The 21,753-nt window shown below is 46.8% G+C and overlaps 1 protein-coding gene across 2 annotated transcripts in view; it reads right to left on the bottom strand.

The window, feature by feature from the left end:
- Window positions 1-220: 220 nt before the first annotated feature.
- neurl1aa (neuralized E3 ubiquitin protein ligase 1Aa) overlaps window positions 221-21,753 on the bottom strand; it is a 95,441-nt gene continuing 73,908 nt past the window's right edge. For both annotated transcript variants that reach the window (XM_040033553.1, XM_040033554.1), the window contains exons 5-6: window positions 2,875-3,024; window positions 221-1,943 (exon numbers count right to left, since the gene is read on the bottom strand). In XM_040033553.1, coding sequence (XP_039889487.1) covers window positions 1,702-1,943; window positions 2,875-3,024 — 392 coding nt within the window. In that variant the 3' untranslated portion in view covers window positions 221-1,701. The remainder of the gene's footprint in view (window positions 1,944-2,874; window positions 3,025-21,753) is intronic.

Raw genomic sequence — 21,753 nt, 5'->3', positions numbered from 1 at the left:
GTCTCTGCTGCTGGTGTCACAAAGCGTAGTATACATTTTAATAATCAAATACTGGAAATGTTGTGCATTTCTATTAGAAAAATAGTTTGAATGTGTGCTTTTTCTCCTCTGAGTGAACATTTTGTGACAGTCTGTGCCACACAACAGCATTATTTGGTAAATCATCGGGGTTTGGGGGAAGCACAGAACGCGGTCCATCTACGAGCGAACCTTCTGTGAGATAAGGCAGGAAACCATGGCAACAATCCTTTGATTTTTTTTTTTTTTTTTTTAACGTGGTGTTATGGGAGCTGTTTGTGAGGACTTGTCAATTTGTCGTGAGCACTCACAGTGTATTAGGCAGGGTTATATAGGTACAGTTTGGGAGGATGGTTCTTAAAAAGATAGCAGGCCCTGAGGAGTATCCAGATTGCTGTTTATTTCCCACTTCCTGTTTCCTTTCAAGAATTCAGAGCTGCCGAGTCTGCTGGAGGCAGGTTGGCAGCATAGACTGTATATAAAAAGATGCATGTAGCGTGCAGGTGTTAAAGTAAAGCCACTGCAGAAGCGACTTAAACCTGGCACAACAGGGGCGGCAGATTAAAATCCTGATGAATTTATGTTCAGTAGTTTTATGTCAGTGCAAAAGGCACCATATGGGCTAAAACAAAACAGCGTACTATACATGAGGGCGGGTCCAATTCACGATTGACAAATCATCAGTGAATGAGCGCGTGTACTCTGGTTTCCCCCACTCTGCTCAATTTTTAAAGTTAAAAACAAAGCTGAAAACGCTAACGCCGAGGCTTCAAAACTGAATTTCACACAGTAACCTGGCTACGTCCCTCTTTTATATACAGTCTATGGCTTGTAGATTGTTTCAGCCAATGAGTGTCTTGGTCCTCTCGGTCAGTTTTGGGGCTTTTCTGAGAGGATGATGCAGATTTCAGTGCAACAAACCACATTGCAGAGCAAGCAGCTAGCTAGAACAACAATATAGCTACCACCAACGTTTGCAGTAAAACTACCAGAAAGGTACATTAGATTATACGAGTACAAGAGGTCTTACAATCCTACTTAAAATACTCAGCACCGGCTTGCGTCGCTAGACACGTCACTCACTGATAATCACCACAACACTAACAGACGTCCATCACTTCAGCACTGTGATGCAGACTGAGCTTCCAGTTCTCAGTAACACACAGACACAAGTTGTGACATACTGAGATGATTACCTGCAGCGGGTGTGCGTTTTCTGAGACCATTTAAGTCGTAAATCGCGTTGACGGCATATTTCGGAGCGTCGGTCATCCTCGAAAAGATCTATTGAGACATTCAGACCCAAAGGGACTCATCTGCTTTGGCGCAAATGGGCGATAGTTCCTAAATCTTACGACACGGTTCAACAAATCAAAGAATTTTGAAGCCGGTTTGGTTTTTTTTCCGCTCTTCTTTCAAAGTCTTCCACGAGCCCTGGAGAAAGCAAACACTTCTGGCAAGAATAGAGTTTGGACGAACTTCCTGTCGGAGGCTGTGACTCTAAAGACAGAGAGACCTCCCCAGTGAAGTGGCATTAACTCTGGAAAAGGTCACGTGAGAAAACCAGCCACCAATATTTGTATGAAAATACCAAATCAGAGTACCAGAGTTCATGTTCCCTGAACCTAAACCTTTCTTTTTGTAACCCTGGGTTTTGCTGAGGTCGTCCTGTCGCCCGTTCCCTTACGTGCTGCGATAGGTCTTGATAATGTCTTTAATCTGCCTCCTGCAGATGGGGCAGCAGGCGTTGGACATCTTCTTGAGTTTGAGGCCGCAGGTATAGCACAAGCACATGTGCCCACAGGCGTAGATGACCGTGTCCACGGTGTTCTCGTAGCAGATGGAGCACTCGTCGGACCACGGCCCGCGGCCGGACGGGAACGTGGGGGACTTGGGGAGGCTGGCCGGAGAATTCGGAGTTGTTCCTGTTGCAAAGACACAAAGACGATGCTAAACAGGTGTTCGATACCCCAATGCATCAAATAACCTGATGTCATACAGGGAAACTACACTGTGTGTTTATACACAATCACAGCATGTCTTTTATCTCATCTTCATCCCCTTGAGCAACCGGTCGCAGCAGATGGCCCCGCCCCTCCCTGAGCCTGGTTCTGTCTCAGTTTTCCTACCTCCCTACTGACGCCAAAGCAATTACTCACAGGCAGTCGCATGATTGTTGGCTCACAATATGAACCTATAATCGAACTGAATTAATGGGCAGATCCACACGGGGTGAAACTGAGAGAAGCTGCTGGTTATGTTGGGATTAGCAGCTAGAGACACATGTTTGTTCAAGCCTACGATGAACTTTGCAGTTCTGTCTTTATGCCAGACTCATTCACTGCTGTGTGCTGGCTTTACTTTAGTTAGTGCTTTAACCTCCTGGCTTTTGACCTTAACTTCCAAAAAGTTCGCTTTTCTTGCTGAAGAGAAGAACATTTGCTGAATTTTGGTTGATCAAAGATTTATGGATCACAGAGGCTAAATTGCTGTCTCAAAATCATCCCCAGTGGTGTGCCAGTCATCACTTCCTAAAGATGCTCTACATAAAAACCTTTGCAGCTTCTGACTTTGGGTATGAAGCTAAACGATTTTTAAAAACGACCCCCCCGTGGGTACAGGAACACACTGCATCTGTCCCATTTACATAAACAGAGTTACGTGACATAAGAACACGTGCCGAAAACATTTGCCTACTTCCAGCTGCAGCAGCAGAACCATGAAGTGCTGGCCATTGTTCCAAACTACTGCAGGATGACATCTGCTCACTACCCTATAATGGCTTCCCCAGAGTCCCCTGAGGGGTGATTGATTGTCTACTTCTACAGTTGCAGTTTCCTGTCTGGGTATACGTACCCCCCGCTGAGCTGCAGTAAGCGGCTGAGCACAGACCTCCGTTCAGGACCGGATCAGAGATGCCACTTCCCAGGGCGCTGGGGGTGTGCGGAGAGGAGGAGGGCGAGCTGGGATTCGACGTGGCCCGCGGATCCCCGAGATGCGTGGAGCCTGGTCGGAGAAAATACAGCCAGGGTGTTGGATGAGTGAATTTAGCAGCCAGTTACAGCAAAAACACTAGAATTTGTCTTTTCAACACGATGCTGCTGTCTGTCGTGATCATCAGACGACAGAGTGACACCAGCAGTGATGTAAACACTGGAAGAAAAAGCAGCCCAGACGTCAGAAAGACTGGATTAGTACACTGCACATCAAATAATTCAAAAACAAAAGCAGATTTTTGCACCAGAGATAAAAGAAACAAAGACACTACATCAAATTATCTTCTCATGCACGACTGCGCTTCATTTCTACCTTTCTGTGTTTTGCTTTTGTTTCATCTTCATGTACAGGAGTACAGACAATGAGAGCAGGATGAGCTTCTTCCCCACTAAACGGGCAGCGCTCGAACGCACAGAGAGACCACTCCAATTTGCATTTTAAAAGTACAAACATATTCATCATCGGAGAAAAGAGACGCTCCGTCGTTTCCTCTTGAGAAAAGGAGTTTTGAAAAAAATAGTAGGCATCTTCCTGTATCTGCATCCTGGCTGAAGGAAACAAGTGGAAATTCCTAGTGCAAGGTTAGGGAACACATTTCGGAATGCCGGTGACTCACGGATGGACAGATGAGGTGTAGCACAGCTTCAAGCTCACAGGTGTGCTTGAAGCTGTGCTACATGTTCCAGTAAAATCTGTGTGGAATGACTCTTACATCCACAGAAAACCACTTCCAGACACCGGCCCGTCTCTTTAAACTGATTTTAGCTCCTTATTTTGGCTCTTTAGACGTTACTTTCGTTCAAAAAAAAAAAAAAAATAAAAATAAAAAAAATTAAAAAAAAATTAAAAAAAAAAGAGCACAGGTGATGTTAGCAGCTAGCTAAGGAGACCAGACTCCAGCCTCTTAGCCACAGCAGCCTGATGGTCTGATCGTTATTTTACTCTGCAGTAAATTCAGTGCATTCATAAATATTCACAGAACTTCACTCTTTCCACGTTACTGCATTTTTCCAAAATTACAGCCTCAGGTGAGTATGATGCTACGAGCTAGGCTAACCAATTTTTGGGCGGCTTCATTGTAGAACCTGTCAGCTCAATCAGGTTGGATGTTGAGCATCTCTGCGCAGCTGTTTTCAGATCCCTGCACAGATATTCAGTCGGGTACAAGTCTGGGCAAATTAAAGGTTGTTCGTCAGGGTCGTCGTCGTCGTGTTGGTACCTTTGCCCTGGTCTGAGGTCCGGAGTACCCTGAAGCAGGTTATCATCAAGGATGTCTCTGCATTCATCTTTCCTTTGCGCCCGACTGCTGTCCCAGCTACTGAGAAACATCCCCACAGCATGATGCTGCCACCGCCATGCTTCACTTTAGGGACGGCATTGGCCTGGTCATAAGCGGTGCTTAGTTTCCTGATGCTTGGCATTCAGGATAAAGAGTTCAATCTTTATTTCATCAGACTGGAGGATTTTGTTTCTCATGGTGTGAGAGTCCTTCAGGGCAAACAGGCAACTAAATATAGAACATGTGAAGCTGTGAATATCCTGAAAACGGACCAAAGTTCGGAATGATTCATCCACAACTCAAGGTTCGTCATTAATATGTTGCTGTATGGTTTGCATTACTTTCTTGATCCTGAGCTCAACGTCCAAACTGAGATCTGAGTCGACCTGATTCCTTTCTGAGTGCACTGGGAGTTTTTTAAGAACTTAAACTAATAAAAAGCTGGAGAGACCTGAGAACATCCACTGAAACGCTTTTGGGGTCTTTGGGCATCTGTTCAAAAACAACAAGAGACAAAGCACCGCAGCGCTGTTTCCTTGGACAGGAAACAGAGTCATTCGTCTTGGAAGAGAATTCATGTGGGTTCCTTTGTCGTTTAAAATAACTAATAGTGCAGCGTCACAAGAAATGCAATGACACTAAAGAGTGCAAATTATGATGCAAATGAGCGTTCTTGCAGAGCAAGTAATCGCCCTCAAAGAATTCCCATCAAATGCTTTGCTGCTTCAACGTCAATGCAGATTACTTTAATTACCTCGTCTGAAGCTTACTGTCAGAATATAGCATACTAACAACTGCATCACAAGTCAGCTGCTGTGTGCAAAGATATGTAACGATAGCATTTCAGCACGTCTTTGTTTTAAGCATCACTCCACTGCAGTGAGTCTCAGTGGGGAACGGTTCACGGTGTTCTCCTGGACAGCGGACAGAAAAAAGTGAAACCAGAGTCATCTGTTGTGCCGTCAGCGCTGAGCAAACATCACGATGACAGCCCGCCACTAACGCACGTCCCAGCGGGCATCGCTCTGCTGCCATCTGCACCGGCGGCCTGATCAATCCAACCGATGCCCCGACACGCCGCCACACGCAGACCTACTTCACTTTGGAGCCAGTCCAATCATCAGAATGTCGCCCCCCAACAACCAGCTGCTTATGTACAATCATTTTAGCGTATTTAATGAAGTTATGCTAAATTTAACCTTCATAGCAAGAATATTTTACGAGTTACAAGAAAAGCTTTTTAGCTCAAATATCATGAGATGTGTCATCCTGAAACCCAGTGTTTGATATGTTTGATCGTTCTCTGATAATCAAGCGTTTTCTGACGTGCAGCTGGTCCAAACTAGCTGTAGCATATGAACCGTCTCATTTCCACACCACACCCATCTTGCAGCCGTGGTTCCTTCTGCATCAGGTAGAAGGAATGACTGTGCTGCACGTGTCTGCAGGACGATCTGTCTGAGGTGACGTTGGCAGGGTTGGGTTTACACAAGGACCCTCTTCTGTTTGCATAGCAGCCGTTGCCCCGGTGCTCCTGTGCCCTGTGGAATTTGCAAGAGTGTTTTTGCACTGTATGTACAGTGCGTAACGCGCTGTAGCAGACCATATTTAGCAGCTTGAGTGAACACATTTGTTTCTAAGGGGAGGCCTCGGGCAGTGGTCACACTCCTTATCTTAGCAGAATGCTCGATTCGTGTACAGGATCAACACAAAAGCTGCACAAGACATTGTGCAGATTCCTCCTTCACTTCTCTGGGACCAAAAACTGCAGTTCTTAAGCTTTGCCACTTGAGGCTCCAGCAGTGAGTTAAACTATCCAACTCTGCAGCAGAAATAAACACATTTACAGCCTGAGACACTCGTCCACTCCTTTTTTTTTGTTAAATGACAAATGTATTGAGTGTAGGGAGCAGTGGACAGCCCGATTACCTGCAGAGAGCATGTGCCACCAGATGGAGGCCGTGTTCAAAGTATGCGGTACAGCTGATCTGAGCCTCTGCTAGAAACCATGAGCTGAAAACAGTGAAAGTGTCCCCTGCAGCCACCTGCAGAGCTCTCCGTAGTGTATTTATTGAGATTTTTTAGTGCTTCTTCCGTTCCTGGTGAACTTTGTTTGTCACTACGTTTTTCAGCCGTTTCACCTGTGTGTATTCGAGCTACCCACTATCAAATATTTGGAGGTTTGCACAGGATGTTTGCATAGATTGAAAACCGCTCTGTGCAGGCTAATACGCATGCAAACACAACCATGGTACCATAAAACAAGCGTTAGGAGCCTGACTGTTACGGCACGTTAGCACGGGTGGATGTCGCTGAGCCTATTCAGCGCCGTCTGAGTCACTTCTATTCTTTAAAAAAACAAAACAATTGGTGACAGCCCAGTGCCAAACTGGGTGACCTCAAGGTAGCAACGTTCATCTGTCTTTAGTCAGTGGGACAAATCTTTATTAAAGGCTTCTTCTAATGTTTAAAAATGCAGGTCAAGCCTTCCTGCTGCTCCATGGGCTGTTATACAGGCTTCATCTGAGCGGTTTATGGTGGTTATACTCGTTCCAACATGGGGGAGAAGGTTATGCATGTTATGATGAAAATCATTTCAAGAAGCATGAGACGTGCACACACGCAGCCGGGCGCCGTTTGACCTTCACATGAACATCCTCTGTGACAGGATGAGCAGCTATAATGTACTGGAATGTAAAATGTGTCCAGACCTCAGAATCAAACCCTCACGCTGCGAGTGCCGCTCGGCCTACGAGGTGCTCCTGCACTCGTCACGTTCCACCCTTCATCAGATTATTTGAGCCTGATCACCCTGCGGCACGAGCGGTTCCTCCGCGGGGCCGAATCCTCCCTCTCTCCCTGTTAATCCCTCTGGCAGGCGGGCAACTCCCACCCAGGGTAGCTGAGGCAGGATCTGCGGTGCCCAGCCCTGATCCTGCATGCTCGCCGCTAGATTAAAGCGTCCGGCGCGAACAGCTGCGAGAGGCGGGGCGGCTTTCTGTGGCCACGTCTTTGCTGTAGTCTACATCCAATCAATCAACCGTCCGTCTTTAGCTCATATCGGAGCATCTGTGGACAGATCCTCTCGCTGTCAAAGCACGGGAGGCACGCAGGGCGTGTGAGGGGAGGGATGAGGCCTGCAGAGGAGGGCGAATGTTTAGGGCTTAAGTTCCCTCTGAAGGGAGGGAAGGAGTTAAACTCTGCAGGCATGTTTATAGACAGAAAAAAAGCAATCAAGAGAAAGAGCGGAACAGAGAGAAACAGTTTACACGAACGTTTCCTCTGCTAAACGCTGTCCTCACAAAGCACTTCAAAATGGGTGGGCCTTCATTTAATTGCAGAGAAGCTCTTGTTCTGAGCTGCTATCGGGACAAATGCTCACTTAGGCTCGGATGTTTTTTAGTGCGTGTGTTTGGATCAGATGAGGGGAGAGCAGCTCGGTAGATACCAGTTTAAGGTCACGGCTTACCCCGCCGCATGAAATGTTAATAGTCTCTTTCTATCTGTGGAGGAGATATTATCTTAAGAGACAAAGGAGCTCTTTTGGAGGGACGACACAGTCGTACATCCCGGAGTTGTTTATCTCCACATCAAGCACAGAGCGGAGTGTGTGAGCACCCATGCATATGTATGAATGCATGTATCTGTGTGCATGATTAGATGCAGGTCTAAAAGAAATTTTAGAAAACACTCCAGGTATTAAAAGTGATCATTAGCAGCAGCTTGGTTTGGAGTTTGAATTTGTCTGCAAAAGTTCTGTCAGAGCAGCACGAATGAATAATAAAAACAAAGAACATTAGGAACAAGAGTGAGACGCCGAGGTGTGAAGAATGGCCGCTGCTGTTTTCCAGGAGTGTGAAATAAATCAAATCTTGTTAAAAGTCTGTCCGCCTCCCTCTCATAGCTCCAGCTTATCGCTGAAATCTCTGTAAACACAATCTTCAGACTGTCCAGCTGTCAAAATCCAGAGGAGCTGACAGAAATGTTCATCTTTAAGTATGCATGTGCGCTGCATTCTCAGTGAACGTGCTTTACAGGGAGGATTCGAGTCTGACGGGCTGCTTAACCTTTGGCTGATGGGTAATCGTACCTGCAGCCTGAGAAGAGCCCGTCTGAGCCCACTGCAGGAAACTCCTCTGCCTGGTTTCCTTCAAAGAACATTTTTATTTGAAGTCTCTATGTTAATAAAGACACAAACAAATGAGTATTTATCTATAACATAATGAGCATATCACTCTTTCTGTGTTAGGGTCACACTCTGCCCACTTTAAAAAGTGAGGAGAAGAAGCGACGATGAGGAAACAAAAAACAGAAAGATCTGAAAGTCAGGGAAGGAGCAGCTGGGCCGACAGAAGATGAGAAGAGGAGGAGAAGGGGAGCGTGGCAGCTGCGAGGATGTGGGCGGTGAGACGCTTCAGTTGAGCGCGAGCGCGTTGACATTTTAATGGAATCTATAATACATGCGAAGTGGGTCACTGGATGGGTGTCCCATTTCCACGCCACGAGGCACAAGGTCCCCTCGCCGCCCGTCTCTCTCTCCAAGTTCAGCTGTCAGCTGCTCAAGTTTTCAGCTCTTTTCTGTGGAAACACACTAATAAGTGATTGGACAGAAAAATACTGAGTATCAAGTCAACCTGCAGATGGTGTGTCTTTGCAAACCCAGACGGTTAAGTAGAGAGTAAAGCACCAACGTGGAAGTCGGCCATCACTCAGTGAACTGCTTTGATTTAGTGTTTAATGTCTCGACAGGCGTTTCTCTTCCTGTCAGCCCTCGATTCAGAGCAAAACCACATTTTTCTCACCGGAAAATGACAAACACAGGGTTTTCAAAATCAGCTGCACGGATAAATCCTCCAAGTAGTTTTTGCAAAACATGAGGAAACCAGGTAGCGTCAGGTTCTGCGTGCAGGTAAAGTTCTCTGAGGTCAACAATGTTAAACGCTAGCATGGATCAAAATAACGTTGAGACTGATTAAGATGAATTTGTGATAACCATTTTCTCGTCCATTAGCTGGAACCGAAACAGCGCCTGACTGCGGGTAATATGTTTTTCCATGACTTCGCACATAAGCGTTCATATCTAATTACATCACAGCTGTGGTCATTAAACGGAACTCGTGTTTATTTCATGAGACGACACTTCAACCGTGAAATAATAATTCGGTCAGATGTTCGTGTTCAGTCAAAACAGGATGAAGATTCTGGAACAATCTGGAAACACTAATGTGGACGTAAATTGTTCTAACACAACAATCATGTTTGTGTGTGCACACATTAGTGTAGGTGGAACACGAGACTCATTTCCTCCCATCAGCCCAACCCTGAGCCTGGTTCTGCCCAAGGTTTCTTCCTGTTAAAAGGGAGTTTTTTTGTCCCGCTGTCACCAACTGCTTGCTCATGGGGCAGTGGTCTGATTGTGGTGGTTTTCTCTGTCTTTCTATATGGTCTTTACCTTTCAATATAAAAAAAACCTAGAGGTGACTGTTGCTGTGAATTGGCGCCATATAAATAAAATTGAATTGAATTTGAGCCTGTGAGCCTGACAAAATCGACTTAACTTTGTTTTAATTCAGCATTCCAAGATTGTGTCTCAGTGCTGGCACTAGCATGTCAACACTAGCATACTTGTGTAGTGCATAAATTTCAATAGTAAAAAAAAAATATTTGCTACCGTACACCATTTAGACACCTATAACACACTGCATGTGCCCAGACTTGACACTTTGGTTCTCAAAATAGCAAGCTGGAGTGAAGGCACATTATTAAAGACCGCTAGCAGGACTATAAGCAAATGTTTCATCAAGTGGCTCACTGATTCATGCACATTTGCACACATTTACCTTTGGCAGAATTCTGACATAGATTTAGCCATGTCACGAAACGTGTGCTAGCTAAACTGCTAGCTAGCAAATGTGCACGATTTAAAATCCTTGCGGATGACTCAGCCTTTGGTCAACGCATGAGCAGAGGTTGTCATTAAGTGGCTCACTGATTCATGCACATTTGCACAAATATACCTTTGATAGAATAAAGATTTCTGACATAGATTTAGCCATGTCAGGAAACGTAAATGATAAATGGGCTGTATTTGTATAGCGCTTTACTTAGTCCCTAAGGACCCCAAAGCGCTTTACACATCCAGTCATCCACCCATTCACACACTGGTGATGGCAGCTACATTGTAGCCACAGCCACCCTGGGGCGCACTGACAGAGGCGAGGCTTCCGGACACTGGCGCCACCGGGCCCTCCGACCACCACCAGTAGGCAACGGGTGAAGTGTCTTGCCCAAGGACACAACGACCAACACTGTCCAAGCTGGGGCTCGAACCGGCAACCTTCCAATTACAAGGGGCCCTCCCAACTCTTGAGCCACGATCGCCCCAGGTGTGCTAGCTAAACTACTAGCACACCTAAACTACTAGCTAGCACACGTGCATGATTTAAAATCCTCGAGCATGATTCAACCTCTGCTCAACGCACGAGGAACCGTGAGGAAAAGTGTGCATTCAAGACGATGAGAATGTCCACTGTGGGCTTCTGTGAACAGCGCTGAATGTACACAGCCTCGTTTCTGAGGAAATTCCACAGAGCACCTTTAAATATCAAGACTGATATGGAAATCTTCTGACAGAGAGAGACACACACTGATGCACATATACAGTTAAACACGGCGTTCTTACAAACTGTAATGAGAAACTTCTAAAAGCCTCCTGTCGTTAAGGCTAACAGAACTGATTAAGTATTGATTTCATCCTCGGTGTCATTACCCCGTCTGAGCTCTCTCAGCTCACCTCACATATACTCGTGTGCCTGTTTGACTACAGCTGTCGCTTTCACAAAAGGTCCTTTACTTCACGCTTTGTTTGAAGCGACGACTGTTTGATCCCGCCGTCCCGAAGACGAGGAGCCCGCTGGGACACGTCTCTCCCTCTAGCAGGCGTGGTTTGAATTCAGCTTCAACTGAGAGCTAAATTGCTCTCCAGTAAACACAGAGCAATAAATCAGGCCGTTACAACTTTGAGATAAGAGGCATTTCCTAATTCAAAGCAGCTGGAAAGTAAAGATGATTCGCACCTCGGCGGGACTTCCAAGATGGGCCTCGATAAGAAAACACGCCTTGGACCGCTTTCATTGTTCTGAGCTTCCTGTTTTGATGCGCTGCCAAGGCTTTCCGTTTTCAGTAAACGATTATTGGAAGTCCACACAGACCAACCAGATGGCCTGCGGTGCAGATAGTCGTAGTCAAAATGTAATTTAACAGTAAAATCTGTGACCTGGTGTAATAAGAGCCGATACAAAGGAGACATTTAGATGTGTTTGGAATGAAAAACAAGAGCCTAACAGCCAATCAGCTGGAAGGAAAGGGGCTTTCTACACAGAGCTTCACTCAAGCTCGCTGTGATTCGTATCGACGTAGCTGTCACCGTTACTCTGGGTCAGGCTAACAGAGGGCAACATTAGCGAACATGCAGAACTGAGATTTCAAAGAGGCTTTTGATGAGGAGCTGGTTAAAGTGCAGGTTATTCCCCTCTAACTTCTTTTAACCTCGGCTTCCTCTTCCGCTGCTGGTGAAGAAAAGCAGCAGGTATTTATAGATGCTCTTCCTCCACGCAAACACTCGTGACACCTCTGAAAGGTCGTAGCTGTTTGGGCTGCCACGCCTCTTAACCGCTGCATTAATAGCAGACGGCGTTTACACGCACACCTTTAGGACAGGCAGTATATGTTTGGCAGGGCAAAGTGAAGTGCACACACTTTCCTGTCATTATCAAACCATAAACAAACCTTCGGCGCCCTGACGCACAGGCGAAGTGTCCGGCCTGCTGAGACCTCACGTCGTCTCGGTCACACCGAAGCCTCTCGTGGCCACTTTTCCACCTTTGCTCGCTCTCTTCCTGTTTTTCGTCTCCTCTGAGAGTCTACTCCTCTCGCTAATCCTATGACTGTGTTTAGACTCTTCCTGCTTTATGGGACGTCTGCTGTAAATATTGTGACAAACAAGAGTAATAGAGCGCTCTCGCTAACTCTTGACCCTCTGGTGAATAAAGAGTCATGACCGTGACTGAGAAGTTGTTTTCCTCAGCCGCCTCACTGTCAGAGCGTTCAACACTTAACACAAATAGAATTGGACCCCAGGGAGGAAGTGGGGAGCCGAGACAAATTAAGATCAATACACTGATCTGTAAGTTCTTGACCTCCGGACACATCGCTGAGCTAAATGGATGGCTATTCTCACCATCAATTACTCTTCTATGGAGAATAGAGCGTGCAGTCAAAGACAAAAGGTGCTCGTTGCTCCACATACAGGAGGCGGAGCACTAGTGACACTTGCAGATATGTCTTAAAATAATAAATTAAAAAATAAAAACTGACTGATTGGCACCAGGGCCACCACTAGGGGGGACTGTGGGGTGCCTCGCCACATTTGGACATCCTGACGTATAATGGAGGAATAAATCTCGAAGCATTGTAACTTTTTCTTTTGTTGTGTTGCACGTTTGTTGTGTTGCTAAAATCTGGCCCGTTCTCATCTCCTCATTAACAACACTGCCCCCTGTTAAATAATAAAAACTCAAAGAAACTCCAAAGAGAACATGGTGAGATCATTAGGAGTGTACACGTCCCAATTATCTGAGTTTCGTATCAAAGCTCTTGATGCTGCGTTCACAATATATTAGCTTCGTTTTAAAGCGTTCTGCTACGAGCGCCAGTAAGAAAATGAAATCCAGAGCAGAAAATCCACAGTTGAAGTACCAACAATCAGCCGAACCTCTCGTTTGGCAGAGGTAACGCAGACAGGAGCTTCCATATATTTGACTGATTCCTACATCGAAGGTTGATTCGTGTTCAGTGTTCGACTGCTCTGCTGGCAGCACACCTTTCACTGATGTTGTGCTACTGTGGTTCTGAACGCAGGCCAGAGTTTAAAGGTGCACGCTGTTGTTTTTTGGGACAGGTGATCAGTGAGATTACCTTTTAGTGCTCTGGGACGTAGTTTCTTACCGACTCTGTTTCCTGTCACAGCAAACACGTATGTTCACATGTCAGAGGGTCTGAAAAAAAACAAAAGGACCAGCAAACAGACGCTTGGTCACCTTTTTCAGATGCAGGGACCAGTGTTGTGAAGCAGTCCTTATGCAAGACCTGAACTGAGGAGCCTTTCTAAGAGTTCTGGACCCTCTTAAATACTCTGAGAATGTTATTTGTCTTGATGTTCATTCGCTGGGTGGCAACCCAAAGGTGGGGAAGCAGCAGCAGCTACAAACGCGAGGGAACACGTGAGGCGGGCTTCAGTACAAAGCAACTCACAGATGTGCTGCAAATGTAGGCAGCTGAAGTCTCGCTAACTGGATGTGTAGAAGGATAATCAGCTGAGCCATCAGCTGATGTGGGACCGTGGCTGAGCTTGATTTCTCACCTGAACAAATGCTATGTTCAATGAAACCAGGACAAGGACCGACAGCAAACCTGCGTGATAAATAATTCAGCTTTACTTTGATCAGGAGAGGGTGGAGACAACATCTGGGGAACAACACTCGGAAAACAGCCCGAGGCGCTCAAACCTGGGCCTCTGCCTCTTTTAGTGAAAGTGGTCACAAGCCGGGTGGCAACTAAAGGCTCACAGTTCAGCATCACCGTCTTAGAGCTGTTCAGTCCTTTGGAGAAGTCCAATAATTTCTGTTATAATGGAGCAGTTTGTTCCTCTGATGTGTAACTTTCATTTGCTTTACATTATAAGATAAAGACCTACAATCACACAAAATGCCAGGGGTCTAAAAGTAGTTTAACCTTTGTTATTATGGTAACCTACCCAGAATCCTCAGCTGTGTCACCGCACCATGCAAGCCGAAGAACATCCACAGCGGGCGGGAGTTGTCCACGCACACCTGCATGCCCACGTTGGCGCCGTTGTGGCTGAGGATGACCTCCCCCTCCTGGTTGACCAAGAAGCCCAGGATGTCACTGCTCTGTAGAGGCGTCGGCACACGGCACACCGCCCAGAACTCCTTCCTGTCCACCAGGGCTTCGGGATTGTAGGGCAAGTCGCTGGGGCGCAGCACCGCCGGGTCGCAGGACGTCACACCGTAAGACAGAGAGCCCGAGCGCGCCGGGCTGGACTTGGTGACTTTGATGAACACTGTCTCGCCGATGCGCAGTGGCCGGTTCGTGAAGACCAGCGTGCGCTCTTCGCGCGCGTGCTCGGATCGCGCCACCGTCTGCTCGTCCAGCGTCTTAATGTGGGCGCCGCGCAGCTGGTGGAAGTGGAGGTCGCTCTCCAGGGTGGACGGCAGGAGGGAGGACTGCTGGGAATTGAGGGAGTTCTGCGGGATGGGGCAGCTGGAGGAGGAGGAGGTGGAGGCCAGGTGGAGGGTGTGGCGGTGGGAGCGGCTGTGGGCTGGGCCACCGTCCTCCTGCTGCAGGTTGAGGTCGCACAGGCTGACGGACAGGCGCGAGTCGTCCGCTTCACGCCGCAGAGAGGAGGAGCGCACCGTGGTGAAGGAGCGTGGACGCAGGCAGTCTGCAGGAACAATCTCGCTGTCTGGAAGAGGAGGAGGAGAGGACAGCGGTTTAAATCAGCACTGCTGAGTTTTGCTCTGATTAGCAATTTTCCTAAAGCCTGCGGGAATGAAGTTTGCAGCTCACCAAGTCTGAACAGCACTAAGAGAAGGGCTGAATCTGCAGCTGGTCTGACAACATGATAACGATAATAAAAGAGCAATTTCATTTCACTAGCATGAGCTGCATGCAGCGCAAGGTAGGGGTGATTACTCGATGCTGAGGCAGAGTGTCAGGAAGTGTGTTTAAAGGAATTAAAGACAGTAGTGGGTCGCTCCTGCATCTGCACAGGTGTACAATGCTGCACGGTGTCAGAGAGCAAGGAGGCTGTGTGTGTGTGTGTGTGTGTGTGTGTGTGTGTGTGTGTGTGTGTGTGTGTGTGTGTGTGTCAGTCAGCATGTTTACATATCTATGTGGGGACCAAAATCCCCCCCAAAATTATTAAGGCTCAAAATGTGGTTTTATTGTCAGGGTTAGTTGGGTTATGGTTAGGGGGTTAGGGCAAGCATTATGTCAATGAGATGTCCTCACTAAGATATGAAAACAAGTGTGTGTGTGTTGGGGTGTGTGCTGGCTGCATTCCTTGCACTCCATAGTACAGTATCACTCCACAGACATCTATTAATATATACCAATACATGTCTGTAATAGCAGTGTAGTGGCCACATACAGACAAACGCACACCTCTGATAAACTCTCAGGTTGCTTCCATCCTATGCGCTGACTCAGCTGCTTAAAATAACATCCTTAATGTGCCCTCCCACCTCGCCCCTCCTGGCCTGGTGGTAGGGGTAAAATTAGCCCAACACGCTGACAGCGCCCAGCTCCTCAAGCTTGGGTTTGTGTGAGATGTATTTGCAGAGCTGAACGCCAAACGAGACCAAGATGAAAAAAAAGAAAATGACCTCCTGTTCCTCTTAGATGATACTGAGAGACCCTCAGTCAAAACAAGAGGCACTTATTAAAACAGTGGGCTGGGGAGGTGGAGGAGGTCCAAGGATGAGAAACAGCCACCGACGGTCTCTGGAGAGTCGAGTCCTGGTCAGCTCTATCTGTCCAGGACCTGAGAGCTCTGACTTCAGATAAACCTCTTAGCCCTAATTACCAGGGCCGCAGGACGGGCCGCTAACTGTGAGCTGCAGCGGGGAAACCAGAACAGCCAAGCTTCTTATGATCCCACAGCTGACAGGGACACAAGCCAAAAAGGACAGTCCCATTGACAGGGCCGCCCGAAGCAGGAAGCCTCCATCATCAGGACAGAGTAAATTTGAGATTAGCTTCAAAGAATTAATTTAACTGATTGAATCAGGTTTCAGATTTACAACTGTTCATACAGAAGCGTAACACCGGCAGTTAAAAGCAGTCTAAGGTACCGTGACATACATCACACAGAACTAGGGATGAGACTCAACATGCTGTCAAGGATAGAAACGGTGTCTTTATGTCCTTTACGTCCTACAGCGGACTCAGTGTGAAAGTGCCAGCACAAAACCTCTCTTTCAGTCTCAAAGCTGGTCTCATCCTTGTCCTCCACTTTACTGGAATTTTGTCCCAATAAAAATGGAAACTGGATGTAAACAAGTCTAAAAAGCAGATCTATCCTTCAGGTTGATCAGGCCCAGTGTACATGGAAGATGGACATCACCAGTTGGTTTGTCCAACTGGAAACTGGAGCATTGAGGTTACCCTCCAAAGTCTCGCTCCATTTGAAGGTCTATTTCATTCTAAATGTTAAAAACACTGAGAGAAGAGATCAGAAAAGTGTTTAATGAGGTCATGAATGAAGTAAGAGATCATTTTTGTGCCTCCACACCCAGAAAACCTGCCCTCTGCTGACAGGGTGAAACCATCGCATTGGCTCCACTGTTCGGGCTGCGCGCCTCTGTTTCATACAGCCGATGCTGCTGGAGTAAACCGACTCATCCCCATCAGTCACTGACCTTTAAACTCTACTGCTGCTGGCACAGATGAGATTTTCAGATCAGTTTTCAGGTCAGCGACCAAGATTCAGGCGACTGGATCACGGCATCATTGCATACTCTGGATATTGTTCAAATAAAAAGGTGGAAGCAGAATTCGTCCGTCTTCTACCTCCTTTGACTTTCATTTGAATCTGTTGTTTTGGATAATCACTGACACATTTCAGAGTTTTCCTCATTCCCTGATCCAAGCTCCACCGTCACACCTTAATAAAACGATCACCTAAGAGGATATCTCACTCATCTACAGAGACGCTGACTGGCATCAAATATCAGTCTGTGATATGTTGGAGTGAAGTGGAGATGACAGCAGTCTGCTCGGCGCTCCATCCTCTGAGAGTTACACGTCTGATTTTCTGCATCATCGCTGAAATGCCGTCTGATGAGATCGTGCGCCGTAAAGCCGAGACCGTCGTGTCAGTCGTCGATTAAAGCTAGCTGCTAACTCAGACCGTGACGCCCTGTGATTAATGTTTAATGGGACTAAGGCCTTGTAATTGTGCTAATTGATTTCTCAGCGAGGGATAAAACGGAGAGGACAGTGCCTTTGGTGCACAGGGCGACTCCCAAAGACTGCTAATCAACCATTAAACACCTCTGCTCAGAAGCGTGCAGCAGTTTCCCCAGAGTCCCCGAGGCTAGCTGTAGATGACTAGCTTGAATTTCATCTACTTTCTCAGCTATCAATCCCACACTGATGGACTCTCAGCCTCCATGAAAACCAGGGCTTAGAGGAGATTCTGTGCAAATGAACGGCCTGACGACGTATGGATGTTGGGTTTTAATTGAACAGCTCAATCAGCCACGTAGTCCATTTCTGGATTTTATGCAGTTTCCTTGGAGCTTCATTTGCTGAAGGGAGACCTTTAATGAAGCAAAGACTCCTTGATGAAGCCTTACATTTTACTCACTGATGATGAGGGAAAGCCTCTCCTTTTAGGCATGCCGCCCGGTCGCTCTGACTCAGTGGATGTGAATGACATCACCAAACCAAATTGCGTGCCTCTTGCAGTTATCTGCTGCCCATCACTCTGTCGCAAATTGGATTACGATGGGACAGACTTTGTTGCAAGACTTCCGGGACTGGAGCTGATGATGGCATGCCTCGAGGGAGGATAACAGCGAGAGGAGCAAAGCCGGCAAAGGAGGGGGTGGTGCTGCCCGTGACGGTGCTGGATTTGTGTAGAAAGGAATTGATGGAGGCTTCCAAAGAGCCGCACATCATCTCCCTCTCTCGCACCTTCAGTGTCGCGCTGATGCAAATGCAGAATGTGTGAACATAAACCCATATACACGGGAAATTGATTTCTCTAAAAAACTCATCTTTTATCAGCTTTTCCCCTGTGAAGCTCCTCTCAAGGTTTATGTTCCCTTTTACGTCTCACTCTCTTCTCCTTCCTCCCTCACTTTTCAAAGAGTAGTCATTTCAAACTCATGCCAGATTGGGCACAGTGTATTCTTCTCTCTGCTTTTTTATTCATCAAAGGCCGGGGAGACGGAGCAACGCCGTACCGCATGTGCTCCTAATGCTCGTTGTTAGCTTGGGAGGACAGAGAGAGCTCTGAAAGGACTGCAGAACATTTACTGTGTGTGTGTGTGTGTGTGTGTGTGTGTGTGTGTGTGTGTGTGTGTGTGTGTGTGTGTGTGTGTGTGTGTGTGTGTGTGTGTGTGTGTGTGCGCCCAGCATGCGTTTGTGTGCCCGTGTCCGTTTGCGACCTCACCAGCTGCTGCCCGCTAATCATGGTGCACCTGCGTTTTTAGTCGATACAGGCCTTTTGTCCTATTGGTCCCTTTCAAAGCCGCCACTCACAGATGCTCTCCTATTGGCCGAGGCCACATTTTCTTCACTTTGCATTAAACACTGTATTTGTGTGAGTGTGTGCGCTCACGTCTCTCCAACACTGCAGCTGCTGACTGTGAGCCTGGAGGAGCTGGAGAAATGAAGCAGAATCACCTGATTCTTCACTTCTGAGTGAGCTGCAAACCAAACGTAGCACCTGTTGGGCTGATCTATCGCGAGTGCATAGACGGGAATCGGCGGGGTGGGCGGGTCAGTGGAGAATGGCAGCGTGCCCGTTTTGGCCCGCGCAGGCTAGCACCGTAAATGTTTTTAATTAGCGAATAGCCACAAAGCAGGTTAGCTAATGCTGCGCATGGGGAGGCGGATAGAGGGAGAGGCTGGCTTAGCGGCTTTGCTAGCCTGAGCAGAAGGAACGTGCCAGGGGTTTGAGCCGGTGTTGGAGAGAGGGTGTGGGGGGCTGGAGGTGGAGGATTTACTCTCTCTCACGCACACAGTCTATCTCACAGGGCTTATCTTTATCCACAGTCTGTGGAGGGTTTCATCTGATGTCAGCAGAGATGGAGAGACTGAGAGGGAGAGCTGGAACTCGGAAAGACAATGAAAAGAAGGATCCTGAAGAGATCTGAAAGCGAGAGAAGAGGACTCGGGGAGGGTGTCTGTAGATGTGAAGGGAACTGTCCAGCTGGGATCAGCTAAGAGGGCTGGAAGGTATAGCTGGATATCCGGGAAGCTTTTGTTATGAATAGATAAAGCAGAGTGAGGGAGACAACACAGAAAGAGGCAGCGTGGAGCTCGGCAGTGACCGACCTGGGGATTAAAACAACGCAGACCGACTGGCCAAGCGAGAGAGCGAGCAGGATATAAAACAAGAGCAAGAGAGGGACAGTAGAAGGGAGGGATGGAGTCAGAGGGGTCTTTGTGCTAGATGTTTGGGAGTTCTTTATTCCCTGGCACTGGCCCAATCCCCAGTCCCCAATCGGGCGGGGAGGCTTTGAACCTGGGGCTTTTCGAAAGAGCAGCATGCTCTCAGGGCAACACATGGCCATAACAAAGAGCCGGGCAAAATGCCCGGTAAGTCACAAAAGCCCCGTCCCTTAGGTCATCGGCAGAATTCAGCATGTGCCGCCGTGTCTCTGCCAATCGGCATGCCAAGACCTCGGCGCTAATAACCTCCATCATAAGGTTCTTATAATAAAGCCCCCCAGTTTTATTCCCGTGCTCGCACACGGAGAAAGGCTAATTATTACCGCGAGGAGACCGACAGCCCCTCCACAAACATCCAGCACTCTGCTCGCACACATATGGAGGAGAGTGCATTCATCACTGTTGGAAAATGAACCGTCTAATGTGAAAGGTGCTTCTTTCACACCGACTCACAGGATTCATGCATAGCTCGGCTTACTTTTAGTGTCTTTCAGCTAATGTTTAGACTCACAACTCGTTCACACGTCGTTTCCAGCCACACAAAACATAAATGTCTGTCGGGGTCACTTCCTCTATGAGTTTAAAGGTTTACTTTATGCTTCTTGTATTCTGTGAAACCCTGACGAGGTCCACAGCTCTTAAAATTTACGAGTTGTCCATTTTTAAACCTGTTTTTTTTTTTTTTTTTTTTTTTTTTTTTTTTTTAAATTGGTGCATTTCCTTCTTTTGGCATGTTTAAAAATCTGACACTTTAAATCAGCTGACAGTCCAGGCTCTGTCTAAATGCTGGGACATATTTGTCCTTTGAGTTTTTCCACTTCGTCCTAAATTTGTTCACATCCATTCTGAGAGGAAACTCGGGTTCCCGTCGTCGGCTGTTTGTAGTGTTCTCTTTCCTTTTAAAATGCATATTTAAAAATGTTTAAGGTTCATTTTCAGTCACCATTATTTTTGGATTATATTTCAACTTACTGTCATTTTTACTCTCCATTTAGATTTAGGCACCCAAACTGTTCGGTCAGGGCTTAAAACACCTTTTCACAGACCAAATACACAAATCCTACTTTTAAGTATATGTATAGATTATTCCGACTCATTTTGTTACAATGACAACATTAAAGGAAATGTAGGAACATCTAAACATGGAGAACAAAACGAGAAACATCAGCACTCAGATAAAAAACAGTGACTTATATCAGTTATTTTGGAATAACAATGATTTTCATTGCTAATTAACTAAATGGTAAATATATGGAAAAGCAGTAGCAAAGAAAAGATATCACTGACAACACCTGTGACACTGATGAAGTCAGTGAACTTAAAATAGAGACAAATTTGACATAACAGTGTGAAAACTATCCAAGCGATCCTAGTTTACCTCACAGGGTTACCGTTCAAGCATTAAAGCTTCCTCTGGGGGATCGTCACTGGGTTTAAACTCCTGTTTACTGTTGGAAACCGTGCTTTTCAAACCAAACCTGGAGGTGAAAGAGAAGCTAAACAGCAGCTGCAGGAAAAGGAAGTGGGGGAGTGGTGGGCTCCAAGGTGGCTTGCAGATGTGCCGTAACTGCTTAAACAGTACACCCACTGTGAGATGTGTGGAAGAGTGAGCCGAGCCCAAAGTAACACTACGCTCGATTAAGATACCGATTCCCCAAAAGACTCGGAGGGCGACTGAGACTCTGGCAGCGTCTCCACTGAGCATCGCGATCTGAACTCTGTTTCTCTTTGGTCCGATTTTACCCAGAGTTGAGAAGAATCAGTCGACGTGAATCTCGATGAGTCACCGCTACTTTACCCCTGTTAAAAGTTCTCTGCTGGACCGCTCAGCGCTTACAGAGAGCCCGACTCAGCCAAAGCACGCTCATTTGAAACGAATCGTAAATGCCAAATCATACAAATCCTGTTTACTCTTCTTAGCCTTTGAACTCTCTCACCAACAGCCATCATGAATTATACGCAGCTCTGTTTAGCCAAGAAACACAGCGTTGCTAAATTTGCTTTTGCTTGGTGTCTTGAGGTCTTTACAACACTGAACCCACTACATTTCCTAAATGAGAAGAGAAAAAGAGCAGATTTACACCATCTTTTCTGCTTTGTGTATTTTTATTGGAGGGCCTGTGTGAAGCGTCAGGATTTGTAAGTGCCGCTATTAACTGGGAGGCTGAATCCTGCCAAGTCAAACACCAGCGCCA

The sequence above is a fragment of the Simochromis diagramma genome, unplaced genomic scaffold, assembly GCF_900408965.1.
Source record: "Simochromis diagramma unplaced genomic scaffold, fSimDia1.1 OVJJ01000571.1, whole genome shotgun sequence".
Taxonomy (NCBI): domain Eukaryota; kingdom Metazoa; phylum Chordata; class Actinopteri; order Cichliformes; family Cichlidae; genus Simochromis; species Simochromis diagramma.
This window is presented reverse-complemented; position numbering and strand designations above follow the sequence as displayed.